This window comes from Ammodytes marinus (assembly GCF_949987685.1).
Source record: "Ammodytes marinus genome assembly, chromosome: 8".
Classification (NCBI taxonomy): domain Eukaryota; kingdom Metazoa; phylum Chordata; class Actinopteri; order Uranoscopiformes; family Ammodytidae; genus Ammodytes; species Ammodytes marinus.
This window is the reverse complement of record NC_137212.1, coordinates 25,555,268-25,578,321: the sequence shown is the minus strand read 5'-3', so window position 1 is coordinate 25,578,321 and position 23,054 is coordinate 25,555,268. Positions and strand designations below refer to the sequence as shown.

The 23,054-nt window shown below is 42.0% G+C and overlaps 1 protein-coding gene across 1 annotated transcript; it reads right to left on the bottom strand.

Moving 5' to 3' along the window:
• Window positions 1-7,336: 7,336 nt before the first annotated feature.
• glulb (glutamate-ammonia ligase (glutamine synthase) b) lies at window positions 7,337-10,746 on the bottom strand. The gene is made up of 7 exons (XM_080033326.1): window positions 10,631-10,746; window positions 10,052-10,235; window positions 9,542-9,703; window positions 9,301-9,447; window positions 9,048-9,175; window positions 8,704-8,903; window positions 7,337-8,156 (listed from the first exon to the last, which is right to left on the bottom strand). The coding sequence occupies exons 2-7, from the start codon at window positions 10,215-10,217 to the stop codon at window positions 7,838-7,840; spliced, it is 1,122 nt and encodes a 373-aa protein (XP_079889452.1). The 5' UTR covers window positions 10,218-10,235; window positions 10,631-10,746; the 3' UTR covers window positions 7,337-7,837.
• Window positions 10,747-23,054: the final 12,308 nt, after the last annotated feature.

Sequence of the window (23,054 nt, the reverse complement as noted above, 5' to 3'; positions counted from 1 at the left end):
TGCAAACGTTGTTGGCATGATGACGTTTTCAGTGATTTCGTAATGAGAAAAGCTAACAAGCTTTTGCACCGTCAGTGGCATGCAGAACTAACAGCTTGAATGTGCTGTCTAAATATAGTACTAAGGAGCTGTCATACCAAAGAACTGCCAAGGAACATTGCAGTCAAGAAAAAACATTATCATTAGATCAGGGATGTTATTCTGTAGATGTGAAAGGAGAAGTTGGTCTTGCTGTCTTCACACACAGGGGGGCATCAGGGATTGGGTGGAGTAGTGGAACCTGAACACATGAACTATGATCAGAAGTCTCTGCTCTGTCTGGCTGATTGTGTGGTAGAATTAGTACAACTGTGTGTGAAGAGAGAGGACGGGACAGTCAGTGATGTTGAGTCTCTTTCACTGTTGTATGTAGTTCACAAGGAGACATATAGGAAATACAGCCAGTAAAACATAACACCCGTGTTGCCCTAAGTCTTATGAAGAGGAAGTGGGACACGGTGTACTGTACCAACAGCTGCTATCACACGTGTGGCTTGTTTGTTTACAAGGATTTTTGTTCTGTGCTTTCTATGACCGAGCCAACCGGTTCTTTTACCAGATCTAAATTTGAGCATATTATGGCCCTGTCTGAACTTGCCCTAGTCTTCAATCACGTGTAGGCCTATGTGTCACTTCCAGGTGCCATTGGCAATTTAACTGGTTCAACAACAAGCACCTTTTGGTTATGGGGTCATGGTGAGAAGCATCACATTTAGTATCATAAAAACCTTGGTAACACTTTACAATAAGGGTATATTTAATGCTATTAACAGTTAGTAAATGCTAATTAAGCATTATGTAACTCTTAATGCTTAGTTAATAATGGTTTGTAAATAGTTGGTTAGGCATTAACTAGTTTTAGTTAACTAATACTTTGTTAAGCATTAACTAAGCATAACAGTTAGTCAATGCTTACTTAATGAGTATTAAGCATTAACTAAGCAATTATTAATGGTCAGTTATTGCTTAGTTGATGCTTACTAAGCATTAACTAAGCATTAAGTAATAGTTAATTAATGTACCCTTCTTGTAAAGTGTAACCAAAACCTTTAGTCAACTGCAAGAGCAAGAGAGGGAAACGCATAATTACCTCCAAAAGTGGTATTTTGGAGATGGACAGATGTTGGCCCATTTTCACATGTGGGCCCTTAACTAAGAAACTGCTCCACTCTTCCTGAATGACCGAATATGTTGACTTTTAAACTAAATAATTATTTCTGTTTCCTTTTGACTAGTTATATTCTATTTTAAGACTAATTTTACTTCTAAAATATATACGTTCAGAACTAACGCTCTTACCAGGAATACATCAAAACCAAAGAAAGTGTATCCTCCCATGCTCCCCTCGACCCATGCTTAAAGGGAAACAGGACCTGCCCCGATTTGTCTAGTTTTATCTTAACATACGTTAGCATGCGCAACCAGTGAAGCTCATGACACAAACAATACAATGGTGGAAACTTTGAGTGGACCCTGGGTGGACCATGAATGCTAAAAAAAACTAATAGAATTTTGGAATAACAAAATCCAACATTTGTTATAGAATATGATTTTGTCTCAAAAGAAAATTCAAAATAGATCTATAAGGTAGGGGGAGAACGGGGTTATATGTCACACGGGTTGGTTGTTACAATCGTTATATCTCGGAAACCAGAAGGCGCTGTCACAATGGGTTTATAACAAAACACTTGTAACCCATAAAAAGTGTGAAGGGTAAACTATAGTTTAGATTGTGGTTAGCAAGCTAATTAGTTGTCAGATGGTTGTTGGCCTTGATGCTAGCAAGAAATTCAAGTTGGGGTTGGTCGTCAAATTTTTTGGGGGGTTGGTTGTCACATGTTATCCAATGGCTGCAGCCAGAAAAGGAACCCAATAACGAAGTAAATTGTCAAGCTGTATCCTCACTCACACCCCAGAGAAGGAAAGAATGGAGCAGGAAAAGGCAGCTAGCATGCAAAAGAAAAAGGGCAACAAAATCAAATCAACCCAGTGCATCCCAAACTAGACCAGCTGCCAAGGCTAAAGGAAGTTAGGTAGGCCTATTTGTCAACTTGACAATGCAATTAAACTTTCAAATTTTGTTCTGCTTTCTTGCCTTCTTTTTAAGATTATTCCCATTAAGATAACATTGTGACAAACAAACCCATAGTGTGTGACAACCGACCCCTTGATGGGGTTGGTTGTCACAACGTGTAAGGGTGTCTTTGATGATTAATTTCTTCTTTTTACAATAAGTTAGAAAAAGTGAGGGGTACACATTTCAAGCCAACACCTTAAGCTTCAATTTAATGTAGGAATGACTATTGAAAGATGTTTAGGTGATGAGCAATTCTCGCTAGAGTAAAAAGTGTGCCTACCTACCCCGTTCTCCCCTACAGCTTTGGCAATCGTACCTTTGAGCAGAACTACTGCTTGAGGTGTTTTGCTGTTGATAGATACTTGTGTCAAAGCCTGCAGCTCTGTAGGGTAATATGGTCACCCTTTGCTTACTTACTGTGACCTTTGTAAAATTCCATTATCTTTTGTGGCTGGACCATGGGAGGGGCATTTGCCTTCATGGTTCCTAGAGGTCTTGGAGTGGGGGTTTAGAAACTGCTGGATGGTAGCATTTGGCAGTGGGGGAGGTGAAAATGCAACGTGAGGCCCAGTGAAAAACAAGTACACACAAATCAATCATGAACACAAACTCGTTTTGGAGTTTGTTCTGCTCAACAAATATGAATCCTTTATGTTAGCAGTGACTGACTGATATTTCTTTATCTTCAGCTTAATCCCCAAAGATAGTTTAAGAGGTGTTTATTGCTTATAACTGTATGGAAAAGATTTGTTGTTGCGAGGGCCTACAAAGACATACGTCTTCAACCCAGGCGGAGCTTCTAGGAAGTCTTTTTAAACCTGTTCTTTTTTTCCTTTTTTCTTTTTTTAAATGTACTAGAACAAAATGAACCGGAGCAACAGGCACATGTACAAACAGAAGAAGAAAAAAAGAGAACACTTCCAGTCTCAACTCTGTCTTCGAAATTTGACACCATGAGACTTCAGCAAAAAAACAGGATATGAGGGAGGAAAACGTGCCAGGAGAGAAGTGCACCAAAACACACAGTAAGAAAATAGGTCCATTCTAACTAGGTTTTTTTCTTTTTTACAACTTGTCATGTTTGCAGTGACTTTTAGTGCAGGTCATCTTACTGCATAGCGTACCATTCAATCATGACAAAAACACATATGTACACATGTAAAAAAAAAAATATGATCATGTATTTGGTGGCAAAGACCTGATTCCCACACGCCTTAGACAGACAGACATATTCAACTTTCTGTTAATCTACTAGCTGACCGTTGAGTGGCTCCTAAATTTATGGTGTAGGCTACACATATTTAATTTCCACCAAAGTAAGTATTTGCACAAAGAGATGCTAATGTAGAAAAATATTGAAACTGACTGATCTGTGCTCTAAGGCGAACTACAGTAATAAACATATGCAAGTCAAACAAGGCAACTTTGTTTTGTACAGCGCATTTTGTACACAAAGGCAACCCAAACGGGCTTTATGGATTTAAGATAAAACATAAATCAAACAACAAAGTATACTGTTAAATAAAATTGTATTTTAAAAAAAAACATTTAATAAAACCTTATGTACAGTGGATATAAAATAGTAATTGTTGTAACTTTGACAAGGTCAGAGTGTGAGCTTGTCTGATAACATCTGGAAGGCTATTCCAGGTCTGAGTTGCCTAATGAGAGAACGCTGCTTCACCGTGTGTAGGTTCTAAGAAACTCTTGGAACAACCAGTATAGACCAGCCCCAGAAGACCTCAGCGTTCTAAAAAAAAAAGGTTTAACATAATGTATCTCATCTATATAAAGCGGGGTGTTTTGCATCTTACTTTTGGGGAAGAAAGCAAATTACTGTATTTCTCAAAATGTTAAACTTTGTCCTGTTTTTTGTATTGTTGCAATTTAAACGTAAGTCGTTTACTTTAATGTAAGACGTTGGCTTATCCCTTGAAACCTAGGAATTGAGATGTGCCCATGTTTACATTAGGATTCCTATTCTTGGGCCTCATTCTGCTCACTCGTGTTTCTTATCACCCAGTCAGCTGTGGTTCACGTGCAGCAGAACAGCCAAACTTAATAAGACTCACAAGCAAGATCACAAGGAATCTCCTTTTTTTACTTTTTTTTTGTTCAGATGAATTTGGACAAATCTTGAATTGAACCTATTTGAGTCCCCTTGTCCAGCTGGAGAACGAGAACATATTTAGTTATATTCAACCTTAGTCATAGAAAAGATTTGAGCTTTAAAAGTGTAGTCAGCCATCCTGGAGAACACTTGTTGACCAAATTGATTTAAAAAAAATCTGTGAATATCTCCTCTCGGTGCGCTACCTACCGTAGTCCGTACTGTGTATGCGCAGAAAAAATCGTATGTACTGTAAATACTTGTGCTAATCTGAAGGTAGCTAGTTCCATTTCCGCTTAATTAAAGTTTCATTACTTGATGTTATGTTAAAAATGCCAAGGAGCTGAAAAATTCAAATTGAGTTTTAGTTTTTTAACCATAATATTTAATCCCATCTTGTCAAAACAGATTTCATGAAATTGCTATAGAAAAAAGTATGGTTCAGGAACAGGTATGGGAGTCAAAGTATCGGAATCAATATCGATTAAAACAATACCCTGTCCTATGGAAGTTAGTTCTGATGTCATTGCCATGTGTTTGTTTGTTTGTGTGTCTGCCATGCTGATGACGTGTGTCATGTTGGTGGTGGTCTGATCTCCATCCTGGGTTGAGGAACCTCTGGACTTCACGCTGCTGCTCTACTTAGACAGCTGCTCCAGTATCCAAACAACAACATCACTGTGTGACTGTATTCACATGTCCCCAAACCCATTGCAACAGGGGGGAGGACACACACAGACAGACAGACAGACAGACAGACGCACACACACACACACACACATGCACGCACACACACACACACACACACACACACACACACACACACACACACACACACACACACACACACACACACACACACACACACACACACACACACACACACACACACACACACACAGCTAACAAGATGGTGGTTCATTTGTTATTTGAACTCAAGGTGATGCAAAAAACAAACTAGTCTGGGACAATCAACTTTCAACATGTGGTTCTAAAGACAGAATAGAAAACAAATAATAAAAATAATTGACACAGGACAAAAATAACAAAATCTGTGTGCAAACTAGCATACTGTTTATGTGAGTTGTGGGTCATTGCCTTTTATTGAAGCTGTTTAAGGCAGTGGGAATGAAGGAGTTTTATGAGTGTTGTTCTTGGCTAGGGGGACTTTCTAGTGGGGCGGCCTGATGGTAGTAACTAGGAAGACTTATGCAACATGCTTTCAACTGCCTCTGTGATTAAGCTGATTGAAAGGCATTTTTAGATGTCTCTTTGTTCATAGGTGTTGTGTGGCGAAAAGGGCAAAGGTGTGAAAATGACACCCAAGCTGTTGTTATTCACATTAAGTATGTACACTGTCTTTGTTTGGGGACATTATGAAATTGAGCCAGAGTTGCAGTGTATGAAGCATCTTCAGACCTGCCTTGGTGTAACAGGCTGGCACAGAGCCCTACCCCCGCCTTTCTTCACACACCAGATTGCCTGGGTTTTGACTTTCGGGCGGCCATGGAAACCAGGCTCTAGGCAGAATGGTTTTCTCCATGAGACTCCGGTTGCAAAGGGGTGGAAAGTTTCCGGTAAATTTCCAAAAACCTTCCGGAAACTTTCCACTGGCACTTTCGCTCGGGAATTTTATGAATATTAAAAATTTGGAATTACAGTATATGTACTCAAGTGAAACCAAATGCCACTGATTCAGAGTGTAAGCCTCAAAGTATAGAAGCACATGAAAGATGCAGCACAGTATCCATGGGCCTTTTAACGCCATGCACTGCAGGCAAAACACACGTTTTTTTGCAAGCTCTGGTCAGATTATAGATTTGTGTCTATTTTACTTCCACAACATGTCTTCTTTCATACTAGTATAAATAAAAGGTCAAAAATGTACATTTATGTGTTTATTTGACTAAACCTTGTCTTCTTGCATCTGTATATTTCTCCTATAGAACCATCGTTAATGGCCATTATCTCATCATTAGTTTCTTTCAATATTCTGAGCCAAAAACTTCTAAAGTACTTGTATCAACTAAACTTTCAATAATCATTCTTAGCACTTTTTTAAGGTTATCATCACAGAAAGATGTGTTCATATGTAGCTAATTGTCTGATGTATGATACATAGTATTTTTGGATTTATAAAATGAAAAAAGTCTGAATCCAAAATCTGTTCTGAAAAAACTATGGACACTTTTATGTTGTGAAAATGAAATAAAGATTTTAACTCAGCCAATATCTAGATTTTTAGTTTTTAAAGAAATGCAAATGTAAACATATAATATGTTTAGTTAGATTTGATTTGATATGGACTGGATGCATTGTTTAAGTGTTTTATGCTTGTTAGTTATAGTATATCAAAATGTATGAATTTATACAAACATTTCTGAAAAAATTGTTATACAAAGAAATGATTATTTTAATTTTAGTAATCAACTGTCAAAGTTTCATGATTATATTTATAAGTTAAACATGTTCCCTATTACACTGCAGTGTCTGGCCTTTGTGTGATGTCAGAGGTTAATAATTAGTCTTCACAGGTCACAGCAAGTTATCCTTATGTAACTGTGACACGTGTTTACTGTAATTACTAAATGATATTAGGCTAAGCTAACTAAAGACATAAAGTGAGTCACGCAGTACGCTATACAATTAAGTGTTCATAATGAGCTGCCATCTCTTTTCAGATTTTTGGAAGGAATTCCCCGTCTTCACTTTCGTGGACCTACTTTAAGAAAAGTGTGTCCAAACTACACACCGGTTGCATAGTATTTCTGCATTGACCTGCATGGTATGTGCGCTCACATGCATGTTGTCAGATAAATCAGAGTCTAAATTCTTAAGTTTTGACGTCCTAGTATTTTCTAGCTAGGAACAGTCCTGTGTTCTGTTGGGCTGTTTGAATAAGCAGGAGCAAGTGGGTGTTCCCTTATCCTAATTGAACACCATGTGTTAAACATTACAGTGCATTTTACCATTATATGATGCTGGTCACATTTCAGAGACTCAAACCGGTTGATAGTCTGGATGTTACCAACAGGTATGTATGAGAGTACAACTTAAAGCAAACCAGGATACATGTAATGTAGTTTTGAACGAGAGGCGACAGTCAGATGTAAAAATGTGAGCCGTTTATTAAGGGTTTTTTTTTTTTTTGCAAGTGACACTCACAAGTGAAAAACAAGATGGACATGTATTTCGTAAAAAACAAACAAGAAAAACATACAAAAGTAGATTATTTGCATAATGACCTGCTCTAGCCACAATTACGACAGCGGCCAAGACTGCTCAACACATTCAAATGCCTTAGGGTCAAGAGTTAAACAGATATACAGCCAAACTTACAGCTGAATTCAGACAATTTCATTAGTACAAGTAAAACACTGTACATGTCATTGTATACAAGTGTATCAGCTACCATTAACACAATACATTGGCAAAAAAAAAGGCAGTGTGTGCCGGACGGACATGTTACTCAATGCAGGAAAAGGATAGAGGAGTACCTCAACTAATATCAAGTACGAAAAAAGAAATTCATAAAAAAGGTAAAGATACATTTTACTACATGGCTAGTAGATACAGTACTGATAGTGACACATGGTCTGGGAATGGACTGTTCATTTGCTGTAATCTGTAGGCTCCTCGCCCTCTTCCTTCAGTAAACAGGTGCGCACCAGAGCCTCTGTCACCACATAGGGGTCACAGTTAGCAGAGGGCCGGCGGTCCTCGAAGTAGCCCTTCTTGTCCTGGCCCACGGCCCGGGGGATGCGTATGCTAGCTCCGCGGTTAGCCACGCCCGCTGAGAACTCGTCGATGCTGGAGGTCTCGTGATGTCCGGTGAGGCGCCGCGCGTTGTCCAGCCCGCCTTTGGGATCGTACGCCCGGATGTGGTACATGTGTCTCTTAGACAGCCTCTCGATGGAGTCCTCAATCACTCTGAAGAAAAGACGCAATTAATAAAGTCACTTATCTACACAAACACAAATTTAAGTTAAGTTATACCGCAATTACACATCATTTAAAGATCACATATCATGCTCATTTTCAGGTTCAAAAATGTAATTTGGGGTTTCTACTAGAAACCGATTTCATGGTGTGGTGCCCAAAGACCCCTTTATATTTCTGACAGTGCCATTGCTAATCTCCTCTTTTCAGACTCTGTCTGAAACACCTGTCTCTTTAAGCCCCGCCTTCCAAAAAAGCCCAGTCTGCTCTGATTGGCCCTGGCCTGAATCTAACTGCCAGTTAGGGGGATCTGGGGTTGTGGCTTATCACAGGTAGAAATAGTGCTAAGTTAGGTTGGTAATGAGGAGGGCATGGCTTCTCCCCTTATGGCGTCATAAATAGGAAATCTGACTGGGGTTTCTTTGTGCACAGGTTTTCAGAAAAGGTGGAGAAGGAGATGTTCCTTTACGTTTTTTCTTATTTCTGCTTAATAGGTGACCTTTAATACACTGAAATGATGGAAACTTATTATTCTTACTTCAGTCCACCGTCCTCTCGCATCTCCTTGGTGCTGAAGTTGGTGTGGCAGCCGGCGCCGTTCCAGTTCCCTGAGATTGGTTTGGGGTCAAAGGACACCACCACGCCAAAGTCCTCACACACTCTGTGCAGGATGAAGCGAGCGGCCCACAGGTGGTCGCCCATGTTGATGCCTTCACAAGGCCCCACCTGGAACTCCCACTGAGACACACAAGAGAAAAAAATATATAATAATAATTATTATTATTATGCGTTTACCAAAACTGGTGTTACACAAGCTGAATGTCACGGAGGTGTGGCAGTATATATATATATTTTTTTTTAAAGACAACGGGACAATTATACCTGAGCTGGCATGACTTCAGCATTGGTGCCACAGATCTGAACGCCAGCGTACAGACAGGCTCTGTAGTGAGCTTCCACTACGTCTCGTCCATATGCCTTATCTGCTCCCACTCCACAGTAATACGGCCCTGATCAGGAGGAAAGAAACTACATCTTAACATTCAAAAAAATAATTTATGGACTTCTAATGTGCATTTTATATTCATATGAATAAATCAAAAACAATCACACGAGCCAGAGACCCAATACACACCTTGTGGTCCTGGGAAGCCGTTGGAGGGCCAGCCGAACGGGTGTCCGTCCATGGCCAGGAGAGTGTACTCCTGCTCCATACCAAACCATGGGACGCTATTCTCCACCATGCTCATGATTTGTTTACAGGTACGGCGCAGATTGGTCTCTGTGTGGGGATAATGATAGGGGATTAGAAGCAGCCAGCAATACAAGACGGCTTCAGGGTGCAAGGACTTTGTTTGCGACAACGTGCTGCTTACCGGCTGGCTTGTTGTTATACTTGAGCACCTCACAGAGCACCAGCTTGTTGGGGTCTTTCCTGAAGGGGTCCCTGAACATGGCTGCAGGGATCAGGAACATGTCGCTGTTGGAGCCCTCCGACTGGAAGGTGCTGGAGCCGTCAAAGTTCCACTCAGGAAGATCTGACAGAGAAACAAAGAACATCAAATGAATGACCAACTTCCAAGACCAAAATACCTTCAGCCATGCTAGAAGCTAGAAGAATGAGACTGGCGGGACACTGCCAAAGACACCAAGAGCTGCCAGCCAGCAAACTGGTACTATGGGAACCAAACCATGGTCATCGGTCTCGAGGACGTCCTACTCTAACATACGTGGATGTACTCAAGAAGGATGCAGGAGCGCAAAGTATCAATGAACTGGCCAGATGTATGGAGAATCGGGATGACTGGAAGCAACGATGGAGGGCTCGTCTGAGGACGACCTAGAGACATGGGGATATTCATCATTATTAGGAGACAGATCCTTACCCTCAATGGTCTTGGGTTCTGAGTCCAGAGTCCTGGTCTTGCAGCGAAGCCCTTCTCCAGACCCATCGATCCATACGTACATGGCCTGGACCTTATCCCCCTGAGGGAGATCCATGTACTGTTGCTTCACAGCTTTGTTCAGTTTGGAACTTAATGAGGTGGCCATTTTCTTGACCCCCAAAACCTACACAGAGAGAAGAGAGGATGAGATCATCATCAAGTAGGCTATTGGAGCCGCCGTATATGAATGCACATGGAAATGTTATCAACAAAGAGGAGGTCAGGAAAAACAAAATAGACAACCAAAAAAAGACTAAAAGAAAATTGAATAAGAAAAAAAAAACGCCGAGGAGGACATAATGTAATGATAGAGTATAACAGAGTCTACAAATCCAAACGGTAAATAAAAAGCTCATACGAGACAAAAACATACAACCATAGTTATAACACAGCATTAAAAAAGGAATACTAGATGGAGGAAACATCAGGAGGAAACAAAGGAAAAGTTTCGGCAGCACTCAAATAGACAAAGAAGCTCGGCTTAATCTAGTAAATATGCAACCGTCGGTGTTCCCTTACCGTATGTTAAGTGTAGAAAAATATGTAGAGATTGACAGAGTCTCTAGGAGTGTATACGGTGATAATCTTTCTATTGTTTTTCATTCCTGCTTGCGCTGACCGTCTCATCGTTGGATTTATAGCTCTGACGCAGCGTCTCCGCCGCCTCTGATTGGCCGAACAGGAACGTGATCAGCACGTGCAGAGGAGATGCCCGGACTGGAGATCTGTCTTCATAGGTCCATGCGCACGAAATATGTGAGCCATACGCACAGACAATGAGGCAAGACAGCAGCTTGATTAAAGACAAGCGAAAACACACACACACACACACACACACACACACACACACACACACACACACACACACACGCACACACACACGCACACACACACGCACACGCACACGCACACGCACACACACACACACACACACACAGAAACACAGGGGTCCCATAGAGGCCGCTGACTTTCTCCGCGTGAGAAAACGGCGAACACAACTTAAACAGTGATTCAAACGTGTCACACAAAGATTAGTCTCGCAAAGCCAGACCAAACTACAGCAAGTAGGCCTACACAAAGATAGACAGAGACAGTTTGACTGATAAACAAGTGGTGCGCCCTCTAGTGGCGCTAAACCTGACAGCATAGGCTACTCACAAACAGAAATTTGTTATCAGAAGTTCAGATATTCACTTGTAAGCAATATCCACTATGCCTTCTCAAATATCAGTTATTAATAGCCTATTTGTCCAAAATATGGTTTGAGATTGGCTAACATTTCATGAGTCATCCTAGTCTACCAGATGCTTCTACTAGCCTAGGGGCTAAAGTTACTAGGCTATATCTGGAGGCTGTTTGAGGTTGAGTTAATTTTAACTATGTTGGTCAAGTAAACCTATACCCTACTGGGAGAAGTTCCAGGGAGATGCTAAAGGCATAGCCTAAGTAATTCCTGAGAAGTGTTGTTGTCCATTACATTTTTGTCAATAGACAGAGAACAGAAATTATCTTTTGTGCCAACAGTGAGCGATTATGATAAGAGTGCACATGACCTGTAGGCTATATGTTATCACTTGTTTGCCTTCCAGCAACACAAGGTTTAATCTATGGTTCAAGGATGCTAACGCCAGGCCACTTTAAGGTTCAAGTCGGTTCAGTTGGTGTGCTTTAGTGTTGGTGTTCTGTCTGAGAATGTTTAGTAGGCTACATGCCAACACGTTCTCACTCCCAACTCTTCATGTTGAGAATGTGATGCATAATGCTGATGAGGGCACAATGCTATGGAAGCAAGGAAAGCCCATTATAATTTGTAAATAAATTGTATAATCAAGTGAATCCTGAAAGCATGGAATCATTTTAATTTGAAAAACCTTAATCTGAATATATGTGATCTGAATTCCCTTATATGAAATTTCTAGAAGGCAATAAAAGTGGACAGGAAATGTGCAGCGAGAGGGGGAATGACCTAAGGTCGCCATCTGGAATCGAACCAGTGACATTGCAAATATGTACAGTAGGCCTATGCCTTGTCATCGCTCTCAGCTACTAATGTACTCCAAATTTAGCAAACTTGATTTGAACAATTCTGAAGTGTTGACAAATTCAGATTAAATAAAGAAAAAGAAAGGTTTCTATAGGCTTACTCCGAAAATTAGACTTGCGGCCCCGCTGCAGACCTTCCTGTAAGACTCCTGTGCGACGATCCCCTATATGTAGAACTGCATGTATGTGTTTAAAATTAAAATGTAGGAGGGGTGAGCGAAATGTAATTTCGATTGCCATGTGTGTGACCCACCTTGCGTGTTTGTAATTGACAAAATAAAGACTTAAAGGCCTACTTACTAAAAAACTTACTTTGTAAATATTACTGTGATGTCACAGTAAAAGACATCACAGTAATTTTTACAAAGTAAGTTTTTTTTAACCCTATATTTCTCTTTCTGTGATGTCACGAGAAAGAGAAATATAGGGTTAAAAAAAACACTCTTTCTGCCTTTTCTCAGGCTAGGATGAACCGATTTCAATTTTTTTCGCACATTTATACTACATAGGATCTCAGAATTCAATACACCTTCATATTCAAACCGGTGAAGTAGGCCTTTAACTTAACTACAAATCTATCCTTCAAAATAAAAGCTCATTCAAAGCGCTGCTGAGAGACCAAAGGTTGACTTTAACTTCTGAGGTTGTATACACAGCCACAGAAATCTAGTCATAAAATCAATGGTAATCTCTGAGAGGGGTTGACAAAGTTTAAATTAGCAGGAAAGTAATTACCCACTTTTCTTGCCTTTGGGTTCATGTTGGCAGTGGGGGTGAGGAAAAAGTTTCTCTGCAACCTACAAGGTTGTTGATGAGAATATCTTAACTAATGCATATAGATTGGGAATACATGGAAATGTGAGTTCAGCCTAACACTGAAGAGTACTGTAATGTTTCCACTTATCATTTTCCACTTAGAACTTCTGCGCCAAATCGGCTTCTCTAAGTTTTGCTTTGTGGAGTTTAGTATTTCACATACTGATGGTAGAGACTGAAGATGCAATATTGCTGATTTTATGAGCGAGTAAACAAGCTTTACTCTGGCTAAGTAAAAGGGACAAGGTGCAGTGTGTTAATAATGTATATTTTGGCAACATCTAGTGGTGAAAGATGTAGATTGCAATGCTCCGAGTCTCCCCCTCCATTTGGGAGAATTTACAAAAGCTACGGTGGCTTTCAAGGACAAGAAGTTAGTTACTAAAGATGGCATCATCCACCACTGCCTCAAGTCTTTCCACAATAAAAGTGACGAGGTGAAGATGTACTAAGTTAGTATAGTAACTTATTCTTCATCTTCCAACATGCATTTGAATGTGGATGAAAAAAACACAAATTAATTAAAACATAGCCAACTTATAAAGATTATATTCCATTTCTACCAAGTCTGTTGTGAAAAAAAAATAAAGTAAATTCTCTTCACACACACACTGCACCTTGAAGTGAAGGGACAAAAGAACAATCACCTGTGTTTGTTCCTGTCATCTGACCATTTCCACAGCTGGAACGTGACAGCTTGTCCTGTGTGTGTGCTTTGCCTTGTGTGGATAGGAGGTCTCACTGCAGCTGCTGACCCTCAGGCTGGAGCTCCTGGAGAGTTTCTCAGGCTATCACGGAGGGCTCTGTGTCTATATATTTATTCTTACACAAGCTGTAGGGTCACCCAGACTCACACAATTATTCTCATACAGTCAAGGAAAGGGCAGGTTTTTTTCCCCCCTTCTCCTGCAGGCTATCAGACCAGTGTTATATTACAACTAGAACTCTGTAACGCATTGCCACACTCTGGGTCTCAAAATGCTTGATCAATTAAAAAATGTCTGCTCAATTGTATTCCTATCTAAAACTTTAAAACATTTCAATTTCCTGACACCACCGATTTGTGTTCAGACAGTGACATCTAGTGGCCGAAATGCAGAAGAGCAGAAACTTTCTCCTTTGCCCATTTGTTTTATACGCTAGCTATAGTAAAAACATGAGCCTGCCATCACTGAGAGCAGTCATGAGATCTTCATTGGTCAGAGTTGAATAGATCTGAAACATAATCTGTCAGAACATAGCCTACTGTGTTCTTAATGTAACCGGGTGGTACAGTTATATAGGATGTAGTCTCCACTTGGTGTGTTATGGTTCTCAACCAAGGATTGTTTGTAGTTTTCTTTATGAATATAACACTTATGCCTACAGATCTAGTAGTACTTGGGAATGGGATTGCGGGTGGTTTGCATCTGGTCACAGGGTGGCAGTATTGAGTCTTACTATACTGCGCCCGGTGCTTCGATGTTTTGATATTTTGACACCACTCAATAGGTATTGGGGGTTGAGTGAGTATCCAGTACTCGGAAGAACAACATTAGTAATGTACAAGTAGTCGCCTTTTTTCATATGGTTATGGACCAAAAAAGTTTAAAAAAAGAAAAAGCATACATTTAAATGAATTGTAGGCCTAAGCACATACAAGAATAAAGTGCTAACTCAGGTGAATAATCATTTTATGTGTAAGAAAATACACTTCATATCATATAGTGTGACAAATGGATCATATAGTGTGACAGGAAAGCCTGTCACACTATATGATTAAGCGTCACACCATAGCCTGTCACTCACACCATATGATTTAACGTCACACCACCATATGAGGTTTCATGCATTTTCAGACCATTTTTTGCTATGTCATTTTATGATAGCATCATCACCAACTGTAATCATACAACATAGCTAGATATAAATGTAGTAATGACAAAAAAAGGTATTTATCTTTGTCATTTATATGTAAAACCCGTCACACTAAAAGACACTGAGAATTGGTACGGAATTGGGATTGCAGAAAAGATTTGATTTATGCAAAAAATTACAACAGCCATTAAATAAAAATATTAGAGAGAGTACATAAATTCAGTGTTTTTATGGATTTTATTATTTTCTGAATACAGAATATAGAATCGTTTTTATATATTGTTTGGTTTAATTTTCAAACACAATGAATAATGGTTTGTGATTCGAGAATTTACACTTATGAATATGCCATTTAGCGATTAATTTAATAGGGTTGATGATATAATAATAATTATATAATTTGGAACAACTGCTGGATTATGTGGCCTACATGCATAAAATGATCCGGATAACACAGTGCCACCAAGTGTTACTGAACGGTTACTACACAGGACCAGAAAAGTCACTCATGGAGAGAAGATGAAGTTCATGACATCTTATGAAATCTTTACAAGGTTAATGTGGATACATATTTTTAAATGCCTTTTTTCTACGATAATTTTTTGGGGCATTTTTGCTATAATGGCAACAGCTGACACATCTGAAGAAGACTGTAGGAAGTATCGAAACATGTCAAGGTACAAACGAAAGAATACTAGTCTGTTTACATGAACATACAATTTAATTGATCAAATTAGACTAAATTAACCCTCTCGAATTGCTTTTGAGACAGTTTTAGAGAGACAGAATTTAAATGGGGCAGTGTAACGTTACTCAGTAATAAAGTGGGACTTGGTTCTCATTCTGTACCGCCCCAAGAAACAGCTGTAAACTTATTCTATACTTTTTACTCTGTGTATTTAATGTTGTTACAGTGTTTACTGTGGAAATACTTAAAGGGAAATGCTTAAGGATTCAGATAAATCATGATTGTTTTGATTTTTATTGTTTTTTCATTATTTATATAAACAAGTAATGACAAGCACACAGGAGGGTTAAAGTGATGTTGTTAAGTATCTTTTGACCCGCTCCCCTTGACTACCTGTGTTCGAGCTAAGCTAACCTGGCTGAACGACCTCTGCCCATATCTACATCGAAGACGCACACAGTTACAGGAACGGTTTCTGTCGCCTTTTCTTGAGCCGGAGATTGATGCAAAAGCTAGTTAATTCAAAAAGTTGAACTGTTCCTTTAAATGTGTAATGCATATGGTAAAGTTGGAGGATGAGGCAAACTGAAAGTAGTTTGGGCTTTCAGGAATAGGGTTGGATGGATGGATGGGGTGTCGGTCAGGCAGCAAATGGTCCTCAAGCCCTTCTGAAAAACCGGAGAAATCTCTTCCTCAGGGATATTTGTTTGGGCTTTTTCTCTCTGTCTTTGCCCTGCTCTTCTTCAAGGTCCTTCTGCCTCTGCTGACGTTTTCTCTCCTGGACTCTCAGTGTTGTCTCAGTGTTCTTCTTCACGACAGACGTACGTTCAATCAGGTCTTTTGTCTGGACCAGAAACATTTCTAGTTCCTTATCAAACTCGTCCTTCTCCCTCTGCCTCTGCTGCTCTCTGTGGAAAGCCTCAGCTTCAATGGCCTTCTGGTTGGAACGTTGCAGGGTTAGGATTTCCCGGTTCTTCTGGAAAATCACATTCTCCTGGGCCTTGACTCTGTCGTGTAGCTGGAACAGGAGAACTTCCAGGTTAAGGAGGTTGTGAGCCCTCTTCTGCTCAGCCTGGTCGTAGAAAGCCTCACTGTCTCTCAAATCTTCCTTTAGCTCCTTCACCTCAGCTGCTAAAGCCTTGTTATCATTCTGGAGCTTTACTGTCTGCTCCGTCTGTTTGCTTCTGAGCTCCTGAAGTTCGAGCTCAGACACGTGAACCATTCGTGGTGGGGGAGAGGACTCAACCCCATCACAGCAGGTCACGGTCGGCTTTTTTCTGAATATTTCAAGAAGATCTGCCACAGCTTCTCTGGCCTTCTTGAGATAGATGGATGGGTGAACCACCTCTTGGTCCACCATCTGCTGACCATTGAGCTCAGACACATAACTCTGTCCTGGTGGGGGAGAGGACTCAACCCCATCACAGGCCTTGGTCGGCTCTCTGTTGTTCTTTTCTAGCAGGTCTACTGAAGCTTCCTCATCTGTCTTGAGGGCAATTGTTTCATCAGTCTCTTGAATTGTGAGCTGTGTCGGCTCTAGCTCCGAGACGTTACTAATATCCTTCAGAAGGGAAGCCTCAACCTCTTCATAGGCCTTTGTCTGATGTCTTACTACTAGCTCCACCTGTGCTTCTGTAGATCCATTGTCCATGTTGACTATTTTGATGTCCTCTGTCAATTCAATATTTTCTGTCCTGAGCTGCTGACAATTGTTCTCAGGGACCTGAATTGTTGTCTGTTGTGGGGGAACTTCGACCCTATCAAAGGCCATGGATGGCTCTTCTTGTAGAACTGCAGACACTTGATTGTCCACACTTGCTTTGGTACTTTGCTCCTCCGCTACTTCAGTCCCAAGCTTCTGAATATCGAGCTCAGGGATGCAAATATTTTCTGGTGGGGGAGTAGCCTCAACCCCATCACAGGTGATTTTATTAGGAGCCTCTGGAGCTACACTGTCCACATTTACTATTGTGTTTCCCTCCGTCACTTCAGTGCTGAGCTGTTGACTGTAAAGCTCAGGGACCGGAATGGTTTCCTGCTGTAGGGGAACCTCCACCTCTTCACAGGCCACGGACGGCTTTCTCCTGTACTGAGCCAGAAGAGCGGCTTTTGCTTCCCTCGCCCTGTGAAGCTGGATTGAAGGGTGAACCTCTTGGATCACGACTTGCTGACAATTGAGCTCAGATTCGATAACAATTTTAGAATTTTCTAGGGGAGAAATCTCAACCCCATCAAATGCCTTTGTCTGCTCCATCGACATTTCTGAAGATTCCTTGATGGATTCTTCTGTGTCTTGTGTCTCAAGCTGCTCACGCTCGAGATCACCAACATAAATCATACCTGGTGGAGGAGTGAACTCAACTCCATCACAGGCCTGGCTCTGGTTCCTTCTTAAGAGCTCCAGCAGAACAGCTGAAGCTTCTTTGTTTACCACCTTAACTTTGGTGGCTTCCTCTGGCTCTTCAATGATTTGCTGCTGACGTTCTAAGTCGCCAACATAAATCATACCTGGTGTAGAAGGGGGAGAAGCCTCAACCCCAACACAGGCCTTTGTCGTGTTTCTTCTCAAAAGTTTGAGTAGAACACCTGAACCATCAATGTCCACCTTAACCTCGGTGGATTGCTCAGTAACTTCCACTTGCTGTGGAGGTTTATGCTCAGGGACTTGGATTGAAACTTTCTTGGGGGGAACCTCCACCTCGACCTCCGCCCCATCACAGGCCTTGCCACTGCCAGCCTGGTCCCTCAGGGGGGTGCAGTAGGGTGCTGGTGCAGTCCAGAGCGTTTTTCTCTGGACAGGGGGGAAATCTGCATCGTAAAAAGCTTTTGTAGGGACGCCTGTTGGAGTGGGCACCTGTTGCTGTGGTGCACCCTCTGGTGAAGCAACCTTCTCGGCCTGTCTCTTCATAGTCCAATAGCAGGGCACTGGCTCTGGCTCTCTGCTTGGCTGGTCGCCCTTCTCTGCCTGGAGGTGTTCGGTGGGGTGTTGTTCCTCCCTGCCCTGTGCCTGACAGGTTGGGCTCCTCACTGACTGCTGAATGTTCACAGTCGATGGAAGAACCATTGCATCAACAACAACGGCCTCTTTCTGCCTTCGAAGACCTGAAATCCTGTTGTTCCAGGAACTGGTCGACTCAGTTGGGGTGAACACATTTTTCTTCTCCTTGTTTTTCCCTTTCTTGTTCTGTTTAGTTAATTTCTCCATTTCGATCAACTTCAATATTTTTCTTCTAAGTTCAATCTGTGCTGTAGATCCCTTTGTGATTAAGGTGGTTTTGAGTGACCAGGATTTTGGGTCCTATTTATAAACTCTGGTTCTAGAATGTTCCTTTGATGTTGGATCCATATTGTGATGTCAGATGATGATCAAAGGACATACCGTAGAATGACATAGAATAGAATGTTGCTTTGTAACTTGTTTTTGTTAATTTTTCAATTACCATGGAAACCAAGAATTGTGGCCTACTGCTTAATTGGTCATCAAAAAAATGGCGTCTTTAACTAAACAGAAAAGTTTAAGTATTCTTGCCACGCAACATAATTTCCTAATAAAAAAGTACTACCCCTGCTGTCCACCATTTAACACTATGTTAGTCTCCAGACAGTTTTTCTCTGCCGTATTGGAAAGCAGCCCAATGTTGCAGTAGGCTACTATAATAAACCACATGTAGCGAGCGGGGCAATAAAGGGGGAAGAATTGGGGGGGGGGACTGGGAGAGTACCGACAACGCCACCAGGGGAATTACACCCCTGGAAATAAAGTAAAGATAAGGGATGTAACTTGTGTTGAATAATATGAACAATGCTGATAAGGCAAACAGATTCGTTAAACTGACAGACAGAGACGGGAATTCAAAATAAACCAAATCTTTATTTTGATGGAAAACAGATAAAATGTGCAGGAACTGGAACTACTAAGGATAAAAAAGGGATTAGTGTGTAAAAATGAACAAACAAGATAACTAAAGAGAAAATATTCTTTATTACAAAATTACTAAAACTCATTTATATAGAACGTCTAAAAGTCACAATATCTAAAGTAGCAGTCCCAAACTTAAACAAAACAAAACAGACTAAAGCTGAGGCCAACTGCTGAGAGGCAAACTACGCCGAGGAGTGCCTAGGGGTGCTACCACTCACCACAAGTGCCTCACGTCAATAGTCACTACACACTAAAACTGGTGAAAAACGTGTTATATCCCTGTGCTTTAACTCGCATGCAAGTGACGGGACCTCACCAGGGGTGCCTAGCCTCCTTACAGTTTGGCACCCAGCTCCAGCCTAAAGCAAAATAACTATTAAAACATCAATCAAAAACAACAATTAACCCCCAGTTGGTTCAATAAACACTCAAAAAGAAAGACAAACAACTAAATACTAAACTAAGGCAAAACAGCAGCAAGTGAACCTACAACATGGAGGAAAATAAAGTTAACTTTGGCTCACTATGCTGCATACTTGAATCAATTAGTGTGGCCTACAAACTACTCACCACCACGGGTTTGGGGGTAAGCATGAAATTCACTCGGTCACAGGGGGGCTATCCTAAAGCTAAAAGAAACAATACCAAATTAATGGATGCTTGTTTAAAATTACGTTCAGTACATCTTCTAAAAACAGATACTCACATGGTCACCAGCCACAGCAGAGACAACATCATACTGGCACAACACACCTGCTTTATATACAGGGCTTGATTAGGGGACTGGGCCATTTGCAGGCTGTGTTCAAGAGCACTAGGTTCAATACTGATTAGAAATGCTTCTACATTGCTACAATCTACCCCTAGGTTTTTAAATCGTCGGCCCGACGATTGACACTTACTGCCAAGGCCGAAACATAAATAAAGTGCTAGGACTGGGCACCTGAGAGTTCGTAGCCCCTATTGCTCTACTTCCAGCCGCTTGAGGTTGGTGATGGAGGTTGTGGTGCCTCCCGGCATTGGTCCGGTTGGTCCTCCTCGGGGGTGCCTCACTGGTGCCTGGAAAAACAGCAGTTATATCAGGTAAATAACTTGCTTGATGTGGGCTAGAAGGTGGTACCTGCACTTCTGATGGAGTAAGTGGAGGGGTGGCTTGGGTTTGCCGACTGGTTTGGCTGTCCAAGGCTGAAGGAGCCAGTAGGAACCATTCACCATCCTGTGCAGTCCCCTCTGTAAGAGATTCTACCTCCTGGAGTGGCTTGCTAGAGGGGCAGTCAGTCACATGATCCAATTTTCTTTTAAGTAATACACGATGAACATGTTTTACCTGATGTAGGTCAGTTACAGGGGCAATGGAGTACACTGGTCCTTGTCCTGATGGGGCCTTCAACACCTTGTACACTACAGAGCTCCAGATGTCCTGAATCTTGTGGCGACCTCTTAGCCCGACATTTCTAAGGAAGACTAGCTCTCCTTCTTGTAAGGATGGATCCCGCACATGTTGATCATGGAGCTTCTTGCGCCGCTCAGCCGCAGCCGCGAGATTCTTGGTGGCACCCTCAAATGCATGGCACAGCCGGGTCTGGTGTTCAGCAATCCAATCATGGGCACTGCCAGCTACAGGTTCCTGCACTCTGCCCAAAAGAAAATCAACAGGTAACTGGGGGTCTTGCCCAAACATCAGAAAAAATGGGGACTCACCAGTGGACTGATGTGCTGTTGTGTTATTTGAGAATGTCACTTGCGGGAGGTAGCAGGACCAATCCCTCTTTTTGGTAACAGGCAGGGTGCGTAGGAGGTTGTGGAGGGTGCGATTGAAACGTTCACATTGGCCATTGCCAGCTGGGTGGTAGGGAGTGGTGTGGCTTTTGTCTATACCATACATACCACAGAGCTGTTGGATGAGTTGGCTCTCAAAGTTTCTGCCTTGGTCCGAATGAATACGCCCTGGTACCCCAAACTTATAGAACCACTCATTCACCAACACCTGTGCCACTGTGGTAGCCCTTTGGTCATGGGTTGGGACTGCTTGAGTATACTTGGAAAAGACATCCGTCATGACAAGGACATTCTCCATCCCATTCCTGGATGGCTCCAATGTTGTGAAGTCAACAGCGAGTATCTGATTTGGGCGAGAAGCAAGTAAATGTCCCATGTATGTACGAGTAGCAGGATGAGTATCTTTGGCTACCTGACATCGTTCACAGTCCAGACACCATTGCTTGATGTCCTGGTGCATCCCTGGCCAATAGCACCGCTGCCGTACCAAGTCAGTTGTCCGTTCAACGCCTTGATGCCCATGCTCCTGATGCAGCTGATGAAGGACCTGGTTCTTGAGCGACATGGGGAGCACCAATTGAAGGAGATCCCCCGCTTTGGGGTGGCAGACCGCGCGGTGCAATACTCCATCTTTTTCCATCATTCGATCCCATTGTCTGACTAGCCCAAGCACTTCCTTTGAGGTCTGGTGCCGTTCAGCTGCATCTGGGCCCCTCTTCCGGGTCCAAAACCTCTGGAATTCCTTTATTGCAGGGTCGGCTTCCTGTAAGATACACAAATCAGATGGGGAGTGAGAGGGGAAAACAGTGATGGTGGCCTGGGTAGCCCTGGTTGTCTGATCAGGTTTAAATAACTGCTTCAGTGTTTGACATGACTGCCAGAGGCTACACGTTCAGAGTCAGTAGCGCTGGGTGGGTGCTGTCGGGAGAGTGCATCTGCATTTTGATTACTTCGACCAGGCCTGTACTTGATGGTGAAATCAAATGCAGCAAGTTGTGAAGCCCAACGCTGTTCTGTAGCACCTAGCTTGGCTGTAGATAAGTGGCTGAGAGGGTTATTGTCCGTGAACACCACACATTTCTGTCCAAGCAGGTAATCTCTGAATTTTTCAGTAAGGGCCCACTTAAGGGCCAGAAATTCCAATTTCATCGAGCTGTAATTACTCATGTTTCTTTCCGTAGGTCTGAGGCCCCGGCTAGCATAAGCTATAGGTCTGACCCTGCCATCCTGATTTTGGGAGAGCACAGCCCCGAGCCCACTGTAGCTGGCATCAACTTCTAGGATGAAAGGCAAGGAGAAGTTGGCATAGGCCAGAACTGGAGCAGTCACAAACCTACTTTTAAGGCCTTCAAAACTCCGCTCACACTCCTCCGTCCATGCAACAAGTAGGCTCTCTTTAGATGGTCTCCTGGATTTCGTGCCATTCATTTCAGCCACCAGGCGATGCAAGGGTGCTGCCAAATTGGCAAACCCATCGATGAAGCGTCTGTAGTAGCTTGCAAAACCTAAAAAGGAACGCAACTCTGACACGTGGTTAGGGCGCTGCCACTTTGAAACAACGTCTATTTTGCCAGGGTCAGTAGACACACCATCCTTTGATATGATGTGCCCCAAGTAGCTCACCTCTGGTTTGAAAAAGCAGCACTTTTCCCACTTGGCCTTGAGACCTTCTTGCTGTAGGCGGCCCAGTACAGACTCCAAGCGCTCGACATGCTCCGTTACTGTTGAGGAGAAAACAACAACATCATCCAGGTAAAGCAACAATGACTGACAGTGCTGATCTCCAAAGATCCTCTCCATTAACCTCTGGAAGGTACTTGGGGCGTTGCACAATCCAA